Genomic DNA, 23267 nt, shown 5'->3' on the forward strand with positions numbered 1-23267 from the left:
TGGTCCCTTTCCTTGACAGATGGCTACTGGTAATACGCAGATTCGCTTCTCATAGGTAACGGATACCATGGTTTCTCCAAGGATTGTCATTATGGGATGTCCCGTGTAAGAACTTAATCGAAAGTCGAAAGGTCTTAAAGGCCCTATGTTCGGTATTTTCTTAGCAGTTTCTTCCGAAATTATGGTAACTGCCGAGCCTGTATCCAGTTGTAGGCTTATGTTAGCTCCGTTTATCTTGCAATCTATGTGTATGGCTGGAGGTAATTGTTGATGAAGTTGTTGCTTCCTGTCTTCCTGTTCTTCAAAGCCGATGGTTCCTACCGTTGATTGGTGTTCTGTGTGAAAACTAATTGACGTATTGACGTCCGTTTTTGCTATATTCTCGCTCGAATCCTGTGCATTCGTTTCTTCTCTTGGTGTTTCTTCTTTTGCATTTGCTTCATTGATATAATATATCGGAGTATATTCTGTTATTTCATTTTGGGGTCTTGCGTTCTTTTCATTTGATTCCCGATTTTGATTTTGTCGATTGGGCTCATAAAGATGTAGCCGTTCTTGGGCTATCGGTTGTTCCTGTTCTTCGACGGAATGTACTCTTGCGTTGCTTCTTTGCTCGGGTCTTCTAGTCCTTTCCTTTAACTTTCTGAGACATGCTTTTTCCAAATGCCCTTGTATTTTACAGTGATTGCAGATGGAATTGATATGGTTGCACCTATATTCTGGATGCCCGAACCTGTTACATCTTATACAAGGTCGTTGTTGATTTGCCTGGTTCCATGCTGCTGTGGATCTTTGCCCATTGTAATGCGAGTGGCTTCTACTGTCGCGATATCGTTCGTAGTTGTGTTGTTGTCCTTGATTACCTCGATTATATTCAGTATGACTCCTTGATTGTCGAAATTGTGAAGAATTATTTCCGCGATTCATTTGCGATGATCGCTGTAGAATCTACCAGTTGTTGATTTAAATTTACCGCGAAAAAGTTAAAATGTTATCACTAGTGCCATCTATAAAAGATATGCGACAATATAGATGGCATGGAATGTAAACTATGAGGTGTGTATATATTCAGAGAAAATAAAGATGGCGAACGAGAAAGACGTATTATTTTGATCCCACCAAGAACCCGAAATCATTACAATGGCGACGGAGATGGGATAGAAAAAAGGTCTATTTTTTAATTATATCTTGATTAAAATGTCTACCCCACCGCCTTCTCCTTCCCCTGCGTCGGTAATATCGTTACCTCCGTTTGAACCTTTCTTAATACACGGAGCCTCGGCTGAGATTGCATCACGTTGGAAAAATTGGCTGCGCAGATTTGAGAATCTTATCAAAGCTATGGCCATTCAAGACGATGACCAAAAAAGGGCCTTATTGTTACATTACGTTGGATCGGATGTAGAAGAAATTTTTGACAATATCAACGTAGCCACGGATCCTCAAACCTATGAGGCTGCAAAATTGAAGTTAACCAATCACTTCGCACCTGCATGTAATACCGACTATGAAACGTTAGTTTTTCGTGACTGCAAACAGCTTAAGGAGGAATCGATGGATCAATTTTATACCCGACTTCGGCGCTTATTATCTACCTGCGGATTTGCTGATGTGGACCGAGAGTTAAAAATACAAATAATCCAAGGTTGTATTTCATCAACTCTGCGTGCGAAATTCTTGAGAGAGCCCAAGTTGACTTTGAAACAGACACTGGATCTGGCCCGAGCTCATGAACTCGCAGAATCGCAAACGAAAGGAATCGAGAGTGCATCAGGCACACATCACCATAACCAAAAACCTCTTTTCAATATCACCAAAGGTCCCAACAATCCTCGTACAACTCGTCCAGCCAAACCTCAGCAGCCGTTGTATGTGGGTTGTGTGGAGGCAATTATCCGCATCCCCAAGGAAGGCAAGGGTGTCCCGCTTTTAATCAAGTATGCATGAAGTGCCAGAGAATTGGGCATTTTGCGAAATGTTGCAGATCAACGACAAGACAAGAATCACCAAATACCAATCAACCGAAGCAACAACCATTCCAAAATGTCAGAGGTGGTGGTAGAAATAAAAGAGGGAACAGAAACACAAGGGGTGTAAGGTCTGTAACGGAAACACCAAAGGTTACAGGTGCCTACACAATACAGTCTGTTAGGGAGAGCTCATCATCACAACTATCCCTACAACCACCTAACGGAGAAGATTCGGATGAATCGTTTTTAACCGTAACATCAAATGCTATGCTTCCGGATAAACCAACGCCGAAAGTTACCATTCCAATTGGAAATAGCATCATCACATGGATTATCGATACGGGATCTTCAGTTAATATCCTTGATCAAGAAAGCTTTAATACAATCATTCCGAAACCAACCTTATCACCATACGAAAATGCTGTCTTTCCTTACTCGTCGAAAACACCATTAAAAAGCCTTGGAATGTTCACCGCCAACCTCAGCTTTAAGGATATTACTATATCTGCTCGGATTATCGTTGTACCGAATCAAGGATCGCATACGAAACCAATCCTCAGTTACCAAACCTGCGAAAGTCTTGGTTTAATCGTGATCGTCCATTCTATGTCCGAATCTACCAGAAGCGTTCTGACCAAATATCCTCACCTATATAAACAAGAGTTCCAAGGAAACCCTTACAATTTTGTCGCGCTTTCTAATGTATTTTAGCAATGTATAATGAACTCCATATTGATATAATAGCAAAGGATAATTATTACAAAAACTATATTTAGGCACTGTATAATTAATGCCTTACTCATATACAGTAACATTGCTAATTAATATTGAAATCGTATAAAGAATATCTCCTCAACAAAAGCCGAGATACAACAAACCCCAAAAAATCCTTATTTCTCAGCCTGTTACAGCTACAATGACAGGGAGCCGAACATAAAGAGGTCACACAAAAGACACGTGTCCTTGGAATGACCCATATTAGTTTAAAACACGTTTCCGCACAATTTAAATGAGATCATAGTTAAGGTTTCCCACAGTTCAGTTCAAACAGTTCAGTTTTCGGTTCAGTTCAGTTATTTTCGGTTTCAGTTTAGGGACTAAACTGATTTGATTGCTTCAGTTCAGTTTCAGTTTGCACATCTCCAAACTGATCAGTTTTCAGTTCGGTTCGGTTTATTTCTTAAACTGAACTGATAAAAACTGAACTGAAGAGATAGTTAAGTACTCTTTCGATCTATCGCGAGAAACGATATCAATACGTTCCCGCAAACATTAGTAGAACAATAGAAAACTGGCGTCGTTTACTATTGCATGCTGTATGATATTTTGGGGGATGTGTCGCGTAAAGTTACCTTATTAGAGTCGCGTATATTTCATCATTTATGTCGCGTATATTTAATTATGCATAAAAATAAGCTATTAATTTAAGTCCCGTGATTAGCTGGGACCCTCTGCAGAGAGACACAGGCTAAAAGAATACCAATAATTAGTAACTAAAAAGGGTATCATATCGTAGATATTGAATTTCTGATCCATGGTATTTTAATATTTCTAATGTTGTTAATCTCAATAAGAACTGCTACGCAGTTCTTATTTAAATTAACAACATTAGAAAAAGGGTATCATAATTAGTTATATAGTCAAAGTTAAATTGTTCAATGTTAATAATTAGTAGTTTGTGAAATAAACATAACTCATAAGGTATGGCTTTTAACGATTCCAAAATATTTAGTAGTAGTAGAAAAAGTTAGCGGTTAATAGTCACAATCTGGGGTTTTCGGTTCAGTTCAGTTATAACTGAAAACTGAACTGATCAGTTCGGTTTCTTGGCTCAACCGAACTGATAATTTCAGTTCAGTTTCAGTTCTTGAAAATCCTAACTGAAAAGTTTCAGTTCAGTTTCAGTTTTACTCCAAAACCGATTTGAACCGAACTGTGGGAAACCTTAATCATAGTGTTTAGCAGACGGCATAATGAATTTTAAACTTTTTAGGACGGTCTGAGACAAGGACTAGGCAATATCCCCGTCGGCGTTACAGCGTCACTTTCGGCGAAAATGAGCCAAATAACGATGAAACCGAATTAAAAATAACGATGAAACCGAATTAAAAAATTAAACACCGTTAGCGGAATGCAGTGAGCAACAAAAAATGTCGAGTCCGCACGTTTAATTACCGAAATTCAAAGAATAACAGCGAAAACATGAGAGTGGAGGTATTTTAAGTAAGGTCTCAAACACAGTTATAGAAAAGCCCCGTCATGAGTCCCGAGGAACAAACAATAAGAGCTTTTCCAAGACCTATGGCAAAACGCTGCCAGTAGGTAAAACCAAAAGACGGCGATAACACGAAAAATAGTTTAAATCACTGAAAATTAAGTTTGATTACCGTTAACGGAAGGCTTTAGAAGTCGTTATGTGCAAAAATCAAACGAAGCCAACTCGATCACGCGCTCAGCAAAAAAAATCCTTATTTCTCAGCCTGTTACGGCTACAATGCGACTCTGGAGCAATGAGATAGATCTCTATGAGAGAGATAGAGTTACAATTCAAATACTCGCGTATGCTTATTTTATTTAACACGTTTAAAAACTATCTTGACAGCTTGTTACACAGATTATAGCAGCAGACGTTAATAAAAAAGTTCTTAGGGTGGCGCCACCGATAAAGATTCATGCTCGATAAAAGGTGTATTGCGAAACGTCGATCTCGAGATCTCACGTTGTGACTCTAGGTTTCATATATATATTCTATCTCATTGCTCTGGAGTAGTTTAAAGAGAGCGAAGGCGAGACGACGACGAAGGCGGAGCTGACGACGAAAAAATGCGACGACGAAGGCGGAGCTAATTTTCCGTTTTATGTCTCATAAATGGATGTCCGTAATATTTTGTCCCATCATAGATGGCGACAAAATAAAAACAGGGTTGTTGAATTTTTTGATTTTTTCAAAAAAATCGATTTTTTTGATTTAAATCGGATTTTTTTGATTTTAATTGATTTATTTGATTTTTTTGATTTTTATTGAACTAATAGATAGTAAATTACCAACATGAAAACTTTTGAGTCAAAATTAAGCAAAAGCAAAATAATCATGACATTTAAGCAGCTATTGGATATTATTACTATTCAAATGCTTGTATAAAAGGTCTAGCTTGACCGCTATTTCATTTCCTAGCCTTTCCAGCAAGACAAACTGGAGTTCTGGGAAAAACTTACATTGAAATATACCAAAACCATGATTATTTTCAATTTTAGGTCTTTTCTAGTTAAGTTTCTTCTCGAGTTTCTTAAACTACTTCTTGGAATCTTAGAAAACATTTTTTAAAAATAAAAATATATTCTTGATTTTAATCAAATGATTTTTTTTTAAAAAAATCTCTTGATTTAAATCATGATTTAAATCAGTGATTTAAATCAAACCGATTTAAATCAAACAACCCTGATAAAAAAAGAGATTGGACTCCTGAAAGGCAAAGTAATCAAGTTGCATATCAATCCATTGGTTACACCCATCGCACAAACGAATCGCAAAGTACCATTTCACCTCAGAGAAGCGTTAGATGCGGAACTCGATCGCTTAGAGAAGTTGGACATCATTGAACCATCTACAGGTCCAACTCCATGGATTTCACCATTGGTAATCGTGCCAAAACCGCAAAGAAATCCAAATGAGCCACCGCCCATAAGAGTATGTGTAGACATGCGAGCGCCAAATGCAGCTATAACCAGAGAGCGATACCCCTCTCCCACTATCGATGATATTGTAGCTACATTAAACGGTTGCAATATATTCTCGAAGTTAGATCTCAGTAGTGGATATCATCAGTTGGAATTGGATCCTGCCTCTCGCTATATCACAACATTTGCTTCACACCGAGGATTATATCGCTATAAAAGATTGACCTTTGGAATATCATCTGCATCAGAAGTGTTCCAAAATGCGATTCGTGAAGTCATCAGTGGTATTGACCATGCCATGAATCTCACCGACGATATTGTTGTGGGTGGTAAGAATCAAGCTGAACATGATGCAACTTTATCGGCCGTGTTATCTGCTCTATCTGAAAGTGGATTAACACTAAATCCGGACAAATGCGATTTTAATAAATCGTCGATATCGTTTTACGGAATGATTCTGAGCGGACAAGGCCTGACCTTAGATCCTAGTAAGATCACAGCTGTCCAGAATATCGCGCCTCCGAAATCAGCGAAAGAGTTACGAAGTTTTCTGGGCATGGTTACGTTTTGCTCGCGGTTTCTTCCACGATATGCTACCATCTCCGAACCACTAAGGAGATTAACCAAGAAAAATGCTATATTTGCTTGGGGGAATGAGCAAGAGGAAGCATTTGAACAGCTTAAACAAGAGCTAGTCTCAGCGAAAAGCCTTGCATTTTTTGACCCACTACTGCCTACAGAACTCTATACCGATGCAAGTCCAGTCGGTTTAGGTGCCATTTTGGTACAAGTGGACAAAGATCAGAAGCGTCGTGTCATAGCATACGCCAGTCATTCGTTGTCGTCAACTGAAGCCAAATATTCCCAAATAGAAAAGGAAGCTTTGGGAGTTGTATGGGGTTGTGAAAGATTCCACGTATACCTTTTTGGAAAGTCTTTTACCCTTACAAAAATGTTCTTAAGAATTCCATAAGAAAATGTCTTAGGAAAACCTAAAGCAACGTCTTAAGAAATCGTAAGGAAAATTGCGGAAAATTGGCCCCTTTTTCCATAGAAAAACATAGAAATTCCAAAAGTATTCCTAAAGAAATTACAAAAGTATTTCTGAAGAAATTCCAAAAGTATTCCTAAAGAAATTACAAAAGTATTTCTGAAGAAATTCCAAAAGTATTCCTAAAGAAATTCCAAAAGTATTCCTAAAGAAATTCCAAAAGTATTCCTAAAGAAATTCCAAAAGTATTCCTAAAGAAATTCCAAAAGTATTCCTAAAGAAATTGCATAAGTATTACTAAAGAAATTCCAAAAGTACTACTAAAGAAATTCCAAAAGTATTCGTAAAGAAATTACAAAAGTATTCCTAAAGAAATTCCAAAAGTATTCCTAAAGAAATTCCAAAAGTATTCCGAAAGAAATTCCAAAAGTATTCCGAAAGAAATTCCAAAAGTATTCCGAAAGAAATTCCAAAGGTATTCCTAAAGAAATTCCAAAAGTATTCCTAAAGAAATTCGAAATGTATTCCTAAAGAAATTCTAAAACTATTCCTAAAGAAATTTCAAAATTATTCCTAATCAAACCCAATAAGATATTTAATAGAACCCTTAGGGAGTTCTTAAGAAACTCTAAATAATTCAAAGAATATTTTGAAAACTTAATTATCATAGGAAAGGAAGTTGTTACTAAAGTCCAACTGAACAAGGCGCTCCGCTCCGACTGCTCCTGGCGGCGCCCACAGGAATGACAAATCCCAAATAGGTCAAGCGCCCAAATACTAAATTCTCTTTGGCATTCGAATAAATTTAAAATAACTGAATTTAATGTTTTATCAATTTTATTAAATGTTCAATGACCATAATAATAGAAAAGTAGTGACTATTTTGATAACAAATACAAAAATTATTCTTTTTTGAATATGTCAATTCACAATTTTACTTTGGAAGTGCAGACTTCTTTGAAATTTCTTTTATTTTTGCTTGAAGTGACAGTTTAATTTTTGATTTTGGTGTGCTATACTTCTGGCACGTAAAATCTAAACAAAATTACATTTCATTGAAAACAAGCTCTCCGGAGTAATTAAAAAAACAGCAATTTAATGATTGTTTTTTACAGGTACTTAAATTAGGCTTTATTAAAGCAGAATGAATTAATTAACTGGATGTAAATCAATTACCAATTATGTCACTGACTCTTTCAGGATCCAATTGCCTTTTTGCTGGAACATTTAGGTGCGCGTTAGATTGTTTTCCAGAAATGGAGGTGTTAATTAGCTCGTCTCGGTTGAAAACCGTCAGGAGTAAATTTCGAGCGAAAGTTGTGGCATTCCCATTTGCAGAAAATTCCGCATTTAAGAGATCAGTTTTTTTAATTGAAGTTTTTCCAATTTTCACCTAAGGTAATTTTGCCAATCAGTTAATGCTTGCTAAATTTGTGAATTCGAGTTAGACCCTCTCGAGTCTTACCATTTCAACAGACACGTTTGGTGGATTGTCACTTGGGCTTTCTTCCAATTCAGACGACTTCTGGCATTTTTCATGCAACTTTTTTAGTTTTTTGATCCATGTTCCAACTTCTTTAAAAAAAACCATTTAAATAGTATTTAATTTAGATTTCTTAATTTTTTCAGCATTTAAGACTATGTAATTTGATTTCACCATTCAATTTCATTTGATAATCTAATTCTTCTCTCAGGCGTTTGTTCTTTTCTTTCAGTTTCAGGACTTTATCTTCCAATTTATTTCTAGACCATGTAGCCATGTCATGATCCTTTTCAGCTTGACTGTCGAGATTTTCCAAAAGCGCTTGAGCTTGCTGTGAAAAGATAATAAACGTTGAAACTGTACCATCTTGTGTTGTTGGCCCAAATATTTTACTGCAATTATTAGAATGTTTATTTAGCCTGGCTTATTAACTTTTGTTAAAAATTAATTTGTTAAATATGAAAATGTTTCAGCCTTTTTTCGAAATTTCAAATTAGAGTGTTATAACTTCTGTGCAACTATCTTTGTAACAAAAAACGTGGAATTACAAGAAACTGACTCACTATAAATTCTTCAAGATAATAATAGAGACGTACCGCTTTTAGTGCTGGTGAACTCGTGCATGCTGGTGACTTGTCCCCATTCTCTAACTTATTAAGTTCTTTTTTCAACCTTTTTTCAATCTGGGCGTCTGTACCTTAAATTCAGTGTGAGAAATATTAAGCTAGGAACACAAATCTAATTCGAGAATCGAATTGGTACTAAAAATGTACACGTTAGATAATTTCCAATTATAATTGTTTCACCAGAAGCATAGCAATATTGCTTTGGTTATCAAGGGACTGTTCACAAATCACGTGACCCAAAAAATCGGGTTTTTGACCTCCCTCCCCCTTTGACACACATAATCACATGAATTTATACAATCTCCCTAGGTAACATAAATCTTATTTCCCTCAAATTAAACTAGCCAAAACCTTTAAAGAAAATGTGAAATATTTCCAAATAATCCTATTCGGTCTGCGGACAAGCACTCGATATTCACACTTAGGGGTTATAAAATGAAACAGTTCCCTTTTGTTTGGATCAAGTATTTAAGTGATTTTTTAACTTTTTTGAGTCACGTTTCTGAATAAAACTACTTCACCTGAGTCCCAAATCGTCACAGTTCGACGCGTGACGTCATTTATGAACGAAACCCAACACATTTCTGTGCTAGCAATTTTGAGCCTATTTCCCACACTCCTTTAAAACAACGCTATTACACTATATATACACAATTCGGCTAAATGAAATTCGATGTTCTAACCCTGCTAGGGACTTAATTACGTGCTTATTATCAAAAGATATTACTTACCAAATGCCAATAATTTTCCTGGAGCACACTCTTCGTTATCGTCCCATTTAATGTCGGTAACTGTGTTTATGTACTTTTTATAATCTGTTGCGGTTGCAATTTCAATTACAAGTTTTTTGTCCACAATTCTTCCAATTTCGTAATTATCATATTTTTCTTCGTCAATCCATTTGACGAGAAAATGAAGAGAATTCTTCGCTTTTCTTGTCGTCATTTTAGATGACTAGTAATTCAGAAAATCTGAAATGACACGACCTTCTCTCGCGTTCGACGCGCTTTGAATCCAATTTTTATTATCCAAAAATCAACTGACAAACAAGCTGCAGACTGCCCAGCAGAAAGGACACTCGTGCGGGATATATAATATAATAAACAGCAGAACTCGCAGCAGACAACGTCTTCTAAAGACTTAACCTATCCACCTGCACCATCTCGGGCAGTCGGGCTTTGGAGGAGGCGGATGGAGTCTATTTATCCTTTTTAAGGTTTTTGCGTATAGCAGGTGGGCTTGGCTGTTTCGCGTCGCGTACATTTTCATAAATTTAAATTACGCGGCAGAGCTCGCCGGAATTTGATTCTCCACCGCACTAGCGACATCGATACTAATTTCGATCATATACATTTTCGACGAGAAAATGCGGACTCTCGGAGGTATGGGGATTCGAACTGAGGTCTACGGTGTGGGGTGCGGATACTCAACGTTTGCGCCACTACGATTGTTGTTTAGCTATCGATATTTTTCCTATAGTACTCTATACTTTTCCACGCCTTTGCTTATTGGTAGCGGGAATCCCTAATTTCGGATTTTGTTAAAGACAATATCACACTGCAAAAAGCGTTAATATGCCTTGGGGCATATCTTGTTTGTGACTTATCCTTTTGCAACAAATCTCTACTATAATGCCGCCAGTACGAAAACGTTCTTACAAAGATTACTTGTTTTCGCACAAAAGTATTCCGAAACGGTCACGAACACGATACATGAAAGGTAATTTGAGATCTAAACCTGAAAAAAGTGGGAGTAACAGCGCTGTGAACGAAGATGACGTTAGCATTTCTAACGTTACTATGTCTGAAGAAAGTCACGAAAAAACATCAGAATCTGCGAGAACTTCCGCAATTGATGACAGGTACGTTTTTAAGACGCAGACAAAGATCCGCGCAACCATTTCTTTAAAGATTAATTATACACTATTAATCAAGGCCTGAAATGCGGGATGAATTCACACCGTCTCGAAATTCATCTGCTGATGAAAATGAAAATATGGAACCCAATGAAAATACTAAACCTTTTGAAAATGACTCTGATTTGAATTCACCGCTTTATGAGGGCTCTAAACTAACAAAAAAAGATAGCATGTTATTAATCATGGCTCATGTTCTTCGTTTTCATTCCTCCGATGAGGCAACAAATAGTCTGCTACAGTTAATTAATTTGCACTTGCCACCGATTGCCACAAAAGTATTTCCCATAACAAAGTACTTATTTTTTAAACATTTTGAGGGATCGAAGCCTCAGTACATTCCGCATTTCTTTTGCAAATCATGTGACGCGAACTACATTGGTCCAAAAATGCCAGAGCTAACTAATTATCAGTGTAACATTTGCGGAGAGTCTTATAAGGAGGAATATTTACTCAAGAATGGCGAATACTTCTTAGTTTTTGATTTGGAAAATCAAATAAAAAACTTGCTAGAATTATTAAACCCAGATTTGAAACCAAAAGAAACTGAAGTTGACGTTAGCGATATAACGCAGACAATTAACTATGAAAAGAGACACTTAAGCAGGAATGACTTTTCAGTAACTTGGAATACCGATGGTGTACCAATTTTTGATTCTTCCAACTTCGACATCTGGCCGTTACAAGTCACAATAAATGAGTTGCCTTTCAAGATACGAGCAAGGAACACCTTAATAGCTAGTCTTTGGTTTGGCTACAAAAAACCAAATATGAACTGCTTCCTAAAACCATTTGTGGCCACGATGAACAGGTTGTCATCTCATGGTGTCACGTGGACTAATGAAGAAAATCAATCCATTAGCTCTCGAATTTTTCCGGGTCCATGTACAGTTGATTCTGTTGCTCGTTGCGCAATGATGAATATGGTACAGTTTAACGGAAAGTACGGATGTCCTTGGTGCTATCACCCAGGGGAAACATTCCGAAAGGGAAAGGGAACAACACACGCTTATATCATGGATCAGTACGCAACTTACGAAAAACGCACCAATGAAGGTTTCCTAGCTGACGCGACGCTCGAAAAGCGATTGCTGGAGAGAAAATTGAAAATGGTGTCAAAGGCCCTTCTGTTCTAGTGGACTTAAAACATTTTGACCTTTGTGAAGATGTTGTTCCGGATTATATGCACTGTTTATGTTTAGGAGTGATCCGGACAACTACAAACATATGGTTGAATCCGTCAAACCACCAACGCGACTTTTATATAGGGAACAAACTGGATGATCTTGATGCACGCCTTTTAAAAATCAAAGTCCCGGATGAATTCTCTAGAAAGCCTCGCTCTTTTAGCGTACGGAAATATTGGAAGGCCTCAGAATGGCGCTCTTGGGCGCTTTTTTATTCTGTGGTGGTACTGAAAGGGATTCTACCAAAACTTTATTACGAAAACTGGATTAAACTTATAATTATTTTCCGTTATTTAATGTCATTATCTTTGCCACTCAGTTCGCTTTTCGAAATACGTCAACTAACGGTGATGTTTCTCAAAGAATATCAAAACTTATATGGTAAAGAATGCATGGTTTTCAATGTTCACCAAATAACGCATTTAGTTGACACTGCGTCAAGATGGGGTCCCGTTTGGCTGTATTCGGCCTTTCCGTTCGAAAACAATAACGGTCGATTATTAAAGCTATTCAATGGTACCCAATATGTCCATTTTCAAATTGCAAAGAAATTCATACTTTTCAAATTTTTGCCAACTCTAATGATAGAAAACAATCACTTTAAAATTAATCCTTTAGCTGCAAAATACTTCAATTCGTTAACTAATTACTTTAGTCAGTTTCCATCAATGACAATTCCGAAAGACTACGCGATGGCAGGTATATCAGCTCCTGCAGATCTCAATGCCAACGATGAAGAATTGATTAGATTACACAACTTAAGTAACGAAAGGAAGTCTTTTTACAAATCAGTTAAGATTAATGGCATCAGATTGGGTACCGATTCCAGTTCAAGTAAAAACAGAGAAAATTGTTGCGTATTTGTAACAGATTCGGGAATGAGTACATGTATCATTATAAAAAAAATTTTTAGTACGCTTGAGTTCACTAAACTATATGTGATTGGGGATACGTTAAAATTTCATAAAAACAAACCAATTAACGATAGCTCTGGGAGTACTTTGGATAATTTTCATGAAGTGAAACACGTTAAAGATAGCATATTAGTACAAATTAATAATTTTACGAAGTGCTTACGTTTAATATTGGGAGATAAAATTTACGTAAGTGAGTTAAATTTCCAATTAGAAGGAAACTAGAAATGAGATTGTCAATTCCTCAGATACGGGATATACATTTTAATAGTAATTCGATTTAGGATTAACTAAAACAATTCTTCTGAAAACCTTTGCAATTATTAAATGTACAAAAGCTTATATAGTTTAAATTTCAAATCACTTGAAATTCTTTTTGCATTAAAACCTTAAAATATCGAAGAGAAATATTCAATTTGAAATTCTTTGGAATTCTTTAGAATTCTTTAGAAACCAAGACCTTAAAAATTTCAAAGGTAATTATTTTATTGAAATTCTTCTGAATTCTTTAGCTACTAAAACCTTATTATATTGAAGAGAATTATCTAATTTGAACTTCTATGGAAATCTTCAGAAAATAAACCTTAAACATTTCAATGATAATTATTCTATTGAAATTCTTTTGAATTCTTTAGATGCTAAAACCTTATAATATCGAAGAGATTTATCTAATTTGAACTTCTATGGAAATCTTCAGAAAATAAACCTTAAACATTTCAATGATAATTATTCTATTGAAATTCTTTTGAATTCTTTAGATGCTAAAACCTTATAATATCGAAGAGAATTATCTAATTTGAAATTCTATGGAATTCTTAAGACACAAAAACCTAAGACATTCTAGAACATTTACTCTATACTAAATTCTTAAGGATTCTTAAGAACTTTAATCCGTAAAGTTCAAAGAAATTTCTTCATTTTGAGTTTCTTTAGAAAATCTTAAGGTTTGTTTCCTTTAACCCTTGGACTCCTTAGGGTGTCATTAGATTCTTAAGCATTTTCCTTAGGATTCCATAGAACATTTTTGTAAGGGTACGATCGTAACCGATCACAAACCCCTGGAGTTTGTGTTCAACACCAAAAATCCACATTCTCCTGCACGAATAGAACGATGGAGACTGCGCTTACAGCGATATGATTACATCACCAGGTATGAAAAGGGCATCAACAATCCAGCGGATTTCCTTTCCCGATCACCAAACCATCTACAAGCGCAACCTCGCGAAGATGAAAGCAAAGAAGAATTATACGCTTTACACGCGCTACAAAGAGCTATACCAAAAGCTATGACAATGGACCAAATAGAACAAGCCACCAAAGAAGATCCAGTCTTACAAGAAGCAATGAGACTACTTTCTTTTAAGAAATGGCCAATCAAAAAGAATACTACCTCTCTGCCGAATGAACTTTCGTTACTACAAACAGTCAAAGACGAACTATCGGTTGTGCATAACATCCTTATGCGAGGATCGCGAATCGTTGTTCCTTCCTCACTTCGTGCATTAGCCATCGACCTTGCTCACGAAGGGCATCAAGGGACAACTAAGACCAAACAATTACATCGTTCCAAACTCTGGTTTCCCCATTTGGATGAAATGGTGGAACGAGTAATTAAAAATTGTCTACCCTGCCAAACAACGGGATTACCCAGCGAACGAAATCCAATCGTACCTTCGCCACTACCGGAATATCCATGGCATTCCATATCTGTAGATTTTGCTGGCCCATTACCTACCAATGACTATCTATTAGTTTTGGTGGATGATTTCTCACGTTTCCCTCTAGTGGAAATCGTAAGGTCAACGGCAGGAGATAGAGTTATCCCAATCATCAAGAAGTTGTTTTGCACATTTGGTATTCCACGGATAGTCCGTTCAGACAACGGTCCGCCTTTTAACGGTAGAGACTTTGCCGCATTCGCCACAGAAATGGGTTTCGAACACCGTCGAGTAACACCCCTATGGCCGCAAGCTAACGGACTAGTTGAAAGACTAAATCGAACGCTCAAGAAATCTCTACAAACATCTGCGGTTGAACAAGTAGATTGGCGAGACGCGCTTCACCAATTTCTACTGAACTATCGATCTACTCCCCATTCGTCAACGAAATTGTCTCCAGCAAGTATTCTCTTTGGTAGAGATATCTATTGTAAGCTACCACAAGTACACATGAATTATCCCCAGGACAAAGCTATGATCAAAATCCAACTTAATGACGCACATGCGAAATCCAGAATGAAGATAAACGCTGATCGTCGTTTGCGTCATACATCACAACATTTCAATCTAGGAGATCAAGTTCTAGTTCAAACGAAAAGACAAAATAAGCTTACTCCAGTCTTTGCTGCTGACCCTTTGGTAGTCGTAAAAATAAAGGGTTCGATGATAACTGCTGAAAATGATCACCGATCAGTAACCAGAAACCAAAGTTTTTTCAAACAATTTCATGGATCTAAAATACACGAATGGAAAGAATATAACAAAGAAGATCTAGATGATGTGGTACCTCCGCCAATTGTAGGAATTCCTATTTCACCAATCCCACCTATGGCCGAATTGTCACAAGCACCTGCTGAAATTCACAGGGAAGAGCAACCTGCAAGAGAACGCAGATATCCTCAACGACAAAACCGTCGTCCCCCTCGATTCTTAATTGACGAAATGTAATTGAACTTTACCTTAACTTTGTTCTTTGATAATATTGCTATTTTTGTATAACATTGTTTAAGAATTAATCTATATTATATCAAAAATTTAAAAAAGGGGAGGAATGTAGAATCTACCAGTTGTTGATTTAAATTTACCGCGAAAAAGTTAAAATGTTATCACTAGTGCCATCTATAAAAGATATGCGACAATATAGATGGCATGGAATGTAAACTATGAGGTGTGTATATATTCAGAGAAAATAAAGATGGCGAACGAGAAAGACGTATTATTTTGATCCCACCAAGAACCCGAAATCATTACAATCGCGATCTCTCTTGTTGTATCTTTATTGGAGGCGTTGATCTTGATTCTGAATGGTTAGAAGAATGATACACAGCGTTGATTGAGCCATTTCTTTCTAGATTTTGCCCTTTGTGTTCCTTTTGATTTCGCATCGCTGCCTCAATTGTGTCCAAGATTTCCACAGCCCTGGCGTATGTTAAATTAGGCTCAGAGAATAATCGTTGTTGCATGCTGTCGTTATTTATGCCGCACACCAATCGGTCTTTTAATCTATCTTCTAAATTTTGTCCAAAGTTACAGTGTTCGCTGAGACGCTTTAATTCCGCTATGTATTCAGATACCGTTTCGTTTTGTCTTCTTTGCCGTGAATCGAATTTACTTCGTTCGACTGCCACGGCCGGTTTAGGTGTGAAATGTGCTGTTAATGTGGCTATCAGTTCATCATATGTTTTCGCAGTGGGTTTGATAGGAGTTAAGAGATTTCGTAATAGCAAAAGTGAATAGGCTACTACGTACAGAAAGTGTAGAAATCGAATTCTGTAGCGCCTTTTCCTGTGGTTTTAAAGAAAACTCTTGAGCAGACGACGCGTAAAAGATGAAGTCAAACCAGATTGGTTGTATTCGAACTTCCCTCCGTTTAGAGCAGCCAATCGTGCTTCAAAGCAATTACATCACCGAAAGTAGTTCGAGTGAGGAAATGTAAAGCCCCGCCCATTGACATGCGCGATAACCACTGGATGTTTTACTTCCAACAGCAACCCGTAGATGGCGAAAAAATCTACTTTTTGGCGCGAAATTTAAAATGCTTAGTTATAAAATCATTGGTGTTGCTATAGGTAACGTTAGTTCAAATCATAATGAAAAGGTGAATATTTGTGTTATATGTATATTTCCTACCACGTACACATTATTTATTACTAAACAATAAAAAATTAACTTCTAGCGTAGCACTTTACAAAAACGTCTCTCCTCATCATGGAATTAACCTCAATAAATAACAAAAACAATCCTGATTGCAAAAGAGCAAGAGATGTTATTAAATCCAAACTTGTTGTGCATTTCCTCTGTTCATTCTTTTATTCATCTCAGACATAGACATTGTGAATGCATCAGTTGGTTTTGGGGCTTCAATTGAAGGAACTGCATGTGGGAGTCTCTTTATTATTTCTACCAAAGTAATTCAGAGAAAAATGATAATGCAAACGAAGTGGCTATTAGTAAACTATTAGTCTTTCTTTGATAGAACAAGACATTATCTTGCAAAAGACAAGGCATCATTGCTTGGTCCACCGATAAATTTAAACATTGTTTCCTAACGTTGGGATTATTTGGGAAATATACATCCATTTCTGTGCTTCTGAAACTCGGGATTGGACATTTACAACTCATATTTATTTAAGAAATAATAAATTTAAATCCTAAAGACAACTTATTCCCATAATTATACAATAATAATAAAAACTCATGGACTAAAAATATTAACTTATATTGTTTTGTAATAAACCATGTGTATGTTGTTTAAAACATGGCGAGAAATATATTTTAAAATCTATATAATACCACGAATATTCATCTTTTTATTAAGATTCGAACTAACATTATCTGTAGCAAGACCAATGTTCTAAAACGAAGCAATTTCAATTTCGCGCCATAGGATAGATTTTTTCCGCCATCTACGTGTTGCTGTTGGAAGTAAAACATCCAGTGGTTACCGCGCATGTCAATGGAAGGGGCTATACCTTTCCCCACTCGGTCTAATAGTCACGTGTACCAGGAACTATAACTTCAAGAGGTAGGGATACAAAGGTACAAGTGATTCGCCACCGCGTTACTGTGGTTTTCCGCTAAGGCGGGGACGTTTAAGAGAGCGGGAGAAATAACACGTTTCATAACAACGCGGAAGTTCTTCACTTTCTGTACGTAGTAGCCTATTCACTTTTGGTAATATTTTATAAATAACTTTAAAATGTTACGCCTTTTCCAAAATATTGTTGTTTATCTTAATTGACTTCCCAAAATAATATGCCTTTTCCAAAAAATTATATTTTAAATTTACTTATATAACATTACTCCTTTTTGCATAATATTGTTCTTTGTTCTATATACTTAATATATTAGAGATTTCGGAACCTACTCGCAGAATTTTTTCAAACTATTTTGACAGTTGATTACTCCATATACCCCTGGTGACGTCACGATTCGAGCTCGCGTGAGCACGCGGCACGCGCGACTCCGCAAGTCCTATTTTTTTATTGATAGGTGGTGCTTTCAAAGTGATCGAATTTGACGCGCGCGCGATGTTTAAAAACTAGGCTTAGCTCTCGTAATGAAATCTGTCTCGCGCTGGTCAACCTCTTATGACGTCACCAGGGGTATATTTATAATTCCGTTTAAATGAGGTATGTGAAATATCAATTTTCTTTTTCATATTACAAAATGAATAAATTTCTATAAGACTTTTTACCTTGGATCTACTGTTATTATAACCCAATTGATGTTTTAAAACGAAAATTAGCCACTTTTCAAAAAACGTGGCACTAACACTTTAAGTGAATAGCCACTCGATGCGATACCCTAATTAGTGAAAAGCCCCTCTATACCCTATCCTAATGAGTGAATGGCCCTCATTACCCTACTCTAATGAGCGAATAAACCTTCCTATACCCTACCCTAATGAGTGAATAGCCCTCTATACCTTACCCTAATGAGTGCTATCTTTTACAATGCTTAAATGATTTACTGTGCATAAAATCAGAGTGAATAGCCTCTCGATGCCCTTCCCTAAACAGGGATAAAATTATTACCAGTATAAATTTACTTATGCTGTAATTGTAATATCCCGGGAAATCGAAGAACAGATAGTTTTAGTGATTATCCCCTCGATGAGTTTACAACACAGACTTATGCCGATGCACACTTATGGCATCTTATAGATTTCTAAGATGGACTTATGCCCAGAACCTTTTGAAAGAGAAAGTTTAGTTATAGTTATTACCCATTTTAGTGATTATCCCCTCGATGAGTTACCTTTAGCAACGCTAAAATGATCAAACGCATAACGCTCATTTAACTTTACAACATAAACTTATGCCGCCGCATACTTATAAATTTATAACATGAAGTTATGCCCAGAAGCGTTTGAAAGAGAAAGAATTCGGTAAAACACTCAACTTGAGTTCTTTCACCAATTAATGAAAAATATCACCTTAACACAATTTATCCCTTTTCACTCTAACTGCGTTCATTAGCATGTGCATTCGCTTGTATATTCGCATTGCACTGTTGTAGACAAAGCATAATCCCCACCCTTTGAAAATCAAAAATCCTTTTTTTCACTCTCCCCTTAAAAAGAAGAACGATACTTCTTCATCTTCTTCTTCCAAGCCTAACTAATACCCCCATCGTTAGACGTACATCAAACGATGTGGCTAAAAATATACTGAGCTCATTAGGTTCTGACAAAAAAAACTCTGAACATTTGTTTTAATTATGAGTAATTTATTACAAAAGTTACGTAAACCAAGGAAAAATAAAATTATCTACAATATTAGCTGGCCAAAATCTAATGGTTTATGAACCATGTTATTGCTCCTTGATGCAATATTAAAGTACTAATATTATTAATAATATTTTATGTTTTTAATTGACTGTATCCTAGAGAGGTAATGATCATAAAATGTAAATGCTATCGAAATTACCGTTTTGAAATGATAATGTGCGTAAGCAGGTTGCGAGATTAAATGACTCCTTGCTCATACGAAAACATGGAAAGGGATCAATAACGGCCTTATGGAGCGTTTCGTTGGACACGGACTCACGGAGTTAGTTCAGCCTCCTCACTAAAGTCCAGATAGACTTTGAAGTCGGACACAATCCTGAACTAACTGCTAGTGGAAGAGGAAATTTCGAGTTGGAGGTTTGAAGTAGACTCGCTTAAACATGGACGTAGACGCCATTAATATAACCGTTGCTCCTCCTGATAAAAAGGTAAGTTAAAATCAAGAAAGGTGCTCAGTTTTCAAGTTGTGACGTCACGGTTTGTATTATTAATAATATTATTATTAATAATATCAAAAACAACAAGTTGGGAAAACCAAAATATTACCTCTCCGAGTCAAGAGGTCTACTACTACAAACTTATTTACCTAGATATGGAATTATTTCTCTTTTTTGAAGTAAAAATTTACGAAATATTGAAGCAGTATTCCAAGCATAACGAATATACAGTAAAGCAGACGACATTTTACATCCAATAAGGATAAATCTTGGACACATGGAAATCAGTTAATGGCAAAAAGAACAGGAAATGAAGTCTACGCTTCAGCTGTTTACCCTATATTCTGATAGCTACATTCACAACTGGTTAGCAGTGTAAACACTATCGTCTCGTCTCACCTCAACAATATTCTTAGTTTGCCAACATAAGTGTTAACGTTAAATAATACCAAAGCTAGACGCACTGATAGTCAATGCGCACCTTAAAGAGAATAAAACTCTGTAGCTTAGCCCTACTAATCTAATTGCCACCATGATCTTTTCTTCTATTATAAAATCTTAACCTGATTATTTAAGAGTGTATTTAACTTTCGGCTCACTCTGAGCCGTTGATGTCTCTTCATTTCAGACACGAAAATCAAAACCCAAAGTTTACTTCACCTCAGGCCTCAATTATTTACTCTATATTTCACTAAGCTTATTGCAAGTAATACTACCCGCCGAAGTCTAGATCTTAGCTTTCTTCATGAAATTACTAAACCAAGGATTATTCTATATACAGATGTAGTATAGCTTAAGTAATATATAAACAGACATTTCAAATAATAATATTAAAAAAAATCTTTGGAATATCAAAATGAAACAGAGCTTTAAAGCTACAAAAGCACTAAATGCATCATAATTACGAAAAATATTTCATTATATTCACTTTATATTAAGGATAAAGGGAATATTATGGTTCTGTAGGATTTCTTTACACATCAAAACAAAACGAACTTCTAACGCAGCGCACTGCGGCACTAGTGTAATAACGGACGGACACACACAGACAATAACATAGACTGCTTTTTAACTCTTTCCGTATTAATTTTGAATTGAGAAACAAGATTATCTTAAATATTAAAATAAATTTAATTAATATTTAATATTTTCTTCGTTAGTTATTCGCCTTATTGAACGATACATCGTTTTAAAAAAGAACAATTAAACATTCTTGAGAGACTTCACTAATATTGGCGTTTGAAATGAAGCATACGCCGGTTGCTTCGCCTTACTAAAATAGGTAGTATATAAGGGTTTCGAATCGCAGCTATGGATAAGAACAGCGCAATTGCGTGAACCTTTGGTGGAAGCCCCACCTTAGGGAGGCCGGACGTTTCTCGTAACCCTGGCCGATCGCCGCGTATGTCTTAACCTTAAGGATGCTGATGGAGTAGAAGCCAGGTGTGCAGACTGGTGTCCATGTGAGATGGACAAAAACAATGACCAGAAGATGGTGGTGTGTAGAAACCAGTGTGTACAGACTGGTGTCCATGTGGGATGGACAAAGACTAGAAGATGGTGGGGATTAGAAGCCAGTGTTTACAGACTGGTGTTCCATGTGGGATGGACAAAGACCAGAAGATGGTGGTGTGTAGAAGCCAGTGTCTACAGACTGGTGTTCCATGTGGGATAGACAAAGACCAGAAGATGGTGGTGTGTAGAAGCCAGTGTGTACAAACTGGTGTCCAAGTGGGATGGACAAAGACTAGAAAATGGTGGTGTGTAGAAGCCAGTGTGTACAGACTGGTGTCCATGTGGCATGGAAAAAGAGCCAAATTGATGGTGGACTATAGAAGCCAGTGGGTAAAGACTGGTGTCCATATGAGATGGACAAATGGCCAGAGGATGGTGGTGTTAGACTGGTAATGGATAATAGCTATGGTAAGTGGAATACAATTTTCCAAATTTCCGGGAACTGTAAATGCGGTCCGGAATTTGGGAAAACGTTTGCTCCGATTTGAAAACTGCGAACGCGGTCCCCTGGGGTGTATGTCAATAACAACAGACAGACACACACACAGACACACAGACACACAGACAGACAGACAGACAGATACGTCGAAATTAGAACCTCTCCGTGACATACGTCACTCGGAGAGGTAACAAGTTGGGAAAACCAAAATATTACCTCTCCGAGTCTAGAGGTCTACTACTACAAACTTATTTACCTATATATGGAATTATTTCTCTTTTTTGAAGTAAAAATTTACGAAATATTGAAGCAGTATTCCAAGCATAGCGAATATACAGTAAAGCAGACGACATTTTACATCCAATAAGGATAAATCTTGGACATATGGAAATCAGTCAATGGGGAAAGAACAGGAAATGAAGTCTACGCTTCAGCTGTTTACCGTATATTCTGATAGCTACATTCACAACTGGTTTGCAGTGTAAACACTATCGTCTCGTCTCACCTCAACAATATTCTTAGTTTGCCAACATGAATGTTAACGTTAAATAACACCAAAGCTATATTGTAGCTAGACGCACTAATAGTCAATGCGCACCATAAAGAGAATATAATGTCTGTAGGTACTACCCGTTTACCATTAGCCCTTTTACTATTCTAATTGCCACCATGATCTTTTCTTCTATTATAGAATCTTAACCCGATTATTTAAGAGTGTATTTAACTTTCGGCTCACTCTGAACCGTTGATGTCTCTTCATTTCAGACACGAAAATCAAAGCCCAAAGTTTACTTCACCTCAGGCCTCAATTATATACTCTTTGCTTCACTAAGCGTATTGCGGATAATACTTGATATACCCGCCGGAGTCTCAGTCTTAATTTTCTTCATGATATCACTAAACCAAGGATTAATCTATATACAGATGTAGTATAGCTTAAGTAATATATAAACAGCCATTTCAAATAATAATATTAAAAAACATCCTTGGAATATCAAAATGAAACAGAGCTTTAAAGCTACAAAAGTACTAAATGCATCGTAACTACGAAAACGATTTCCACATATTCACTTTATATTATGGAAAAAGTGAATATTAAGGTTCTGTAGGTTTTTTTAACACATCAAAACAAAGCGAACTGCTAACTCGGCGCACTAGTGTGACAACGGACAGACACACACAGACAAAAAAATAGACTGCTTTTTAACTCTTTCCGTATTAATTTTGAATTGAGAAAAGAGATTATCTTAAATATTAAAATAAATATAATTAATATTAAATATTTTCTTCGTTAGTTGTTCGCCTTATTGTGCGTTACATCGTTTTAAAAAGGAAAAATTAAACAACCTTGAGAGACTTGACTAATATTGACGTTTGAATTGAAGGATATGACTGCTGCTTCGCCTTACTAAAATAGGTAGTATATAAGGGTTTCGAATCGCAGCTATGGATAAGAACATCGCAATTGCGTGAACCTTGGCGGAAGACCCCGTCAATGGAAGGCTAGACGTTTCTCGTAACCCTAGCCGATCGCCGCGTATGTCTTAACCTTAAGGATGATGGTGGTGTTAGAAGCCAGGTGTGCAGACTGGTGTCCATGTG

At 36.6% G+C, this 23267-nt stretch overlaps 4 protein-coding genes across 8 annotated transcripts in view; 3 read left to right on the forward strand and 1 right to left on the reverse strand.

Annotated features, from left to right (window-relative positions):
* Window positions 1–1079: 1079 nt before the first annotated feature.
* The window catches only part of LOC149629836 (uncharacterized), a 30856-nt gene continuing 8668 nt past the window's right edge, over window positions 1080–23267 (forward strand). For 2 of the 4 annotated variants that reach the window (XM_089851533.1, XM_089851536.1), the window contains exons 1-2: window positions 17376–19377; window positions 19443–19702. In XM_089851533.1, coding sequence (XP_089707659.1) covers window positions 19655–19702 — 48 coding nt within the window. In that variant the 5' untranslated portion in view covers window positions 17376–19377; window positions 19443–19654. Of the gene's footprint in view, window positions 1169–17375; window positions 19378–19442; window positions 19703–19864; window positions 21635–23267 lie in introns of those variants that run through there. The other 2 variants (XM_089851535.1, XM_089851534.1) reach the window with 2 other exon arrangements.
* Window positions 1198–2681, forward strand: LOC149629837 (uncharacterized). The gene is made up of 2 exons (XM_089851712.1): window positions 1198–1937; window positions 1985–2681. The coding sequence occupies exons 1-2, from the start codon at window positions 1198–1200 to the stop codon at window positions 2679–2681; spliced, it is 1437 nt and encodes a 478-aa protein (XP_089707838.1).
* On the reverse strand, window positions 7461–9825 carry LOC149629838 (uncharacterized). 2 transcript variants are annotated; one of them, XM_089851759.1, is made up of 6 exons: window positions 9480–9825; window positions 8719–8819; window positions 8297–8453; window positions 8105–8211; window positions 7816–8032; window positions 7461–7674 (listed from the first exon to the last, which is right to left on the reverse strand). In XM_089851759.1, exons 1-6 carry the CDS (start codon window positions 9691–9693, stop codon window positions 7574–7576), a joined length of 897 nt encoding a protein of 298 aa, XP_089707885.1. In that variant the 5' UTR covers window positions 9694–9825; the 3' UTR covers window positions 7461–7573. The 2 variants fall into 2 exon arrangements, with proteins under 2 accessions (XP_089707885.1, XP_089707884.1); XM_089851758.1 differs by having other exon boundaries at window positions 8105–8214.
* On the forward strand, window positions 10183–17239 carry LOC149629839 (uncharacterized). The gene is made up of 5 exons (XM_089851713.1): window positions 10183–10609; window positions 10683–11707; window positions 11743–12707; window positions 13772–16580; window positions 16659–17239. The coding sequence occupies exons 1-4, from the start codon at window positions 10380–10382 to the stop codon at window positions 15428–15430; spliced, it is 3879 nt and encodes a 1292-aa protein (XP_089707839.1). The 5' UTR covers window positions 10183–10379; the 3' UTR covers window positions 15431–16580; window positions 16659–17239.

The sequence above is a fragment of the Phalangium opilio genome, unplaced genomic scaffold, assembly GCF_054372755.1.
Source record: "Phalangium opilio isolate 3A_F unplaced genomic scaffold, DU_Popi_V2 ptg000105l_1, whole genome shotgun sequence".
Taxonomy (NCBI): domain Eukaryota; kingdom Metazoa; phylum Arthropoda; class Arachnida; order Opiliones; family Phalangiidae; genus Phalangium; species Phalangium opilio.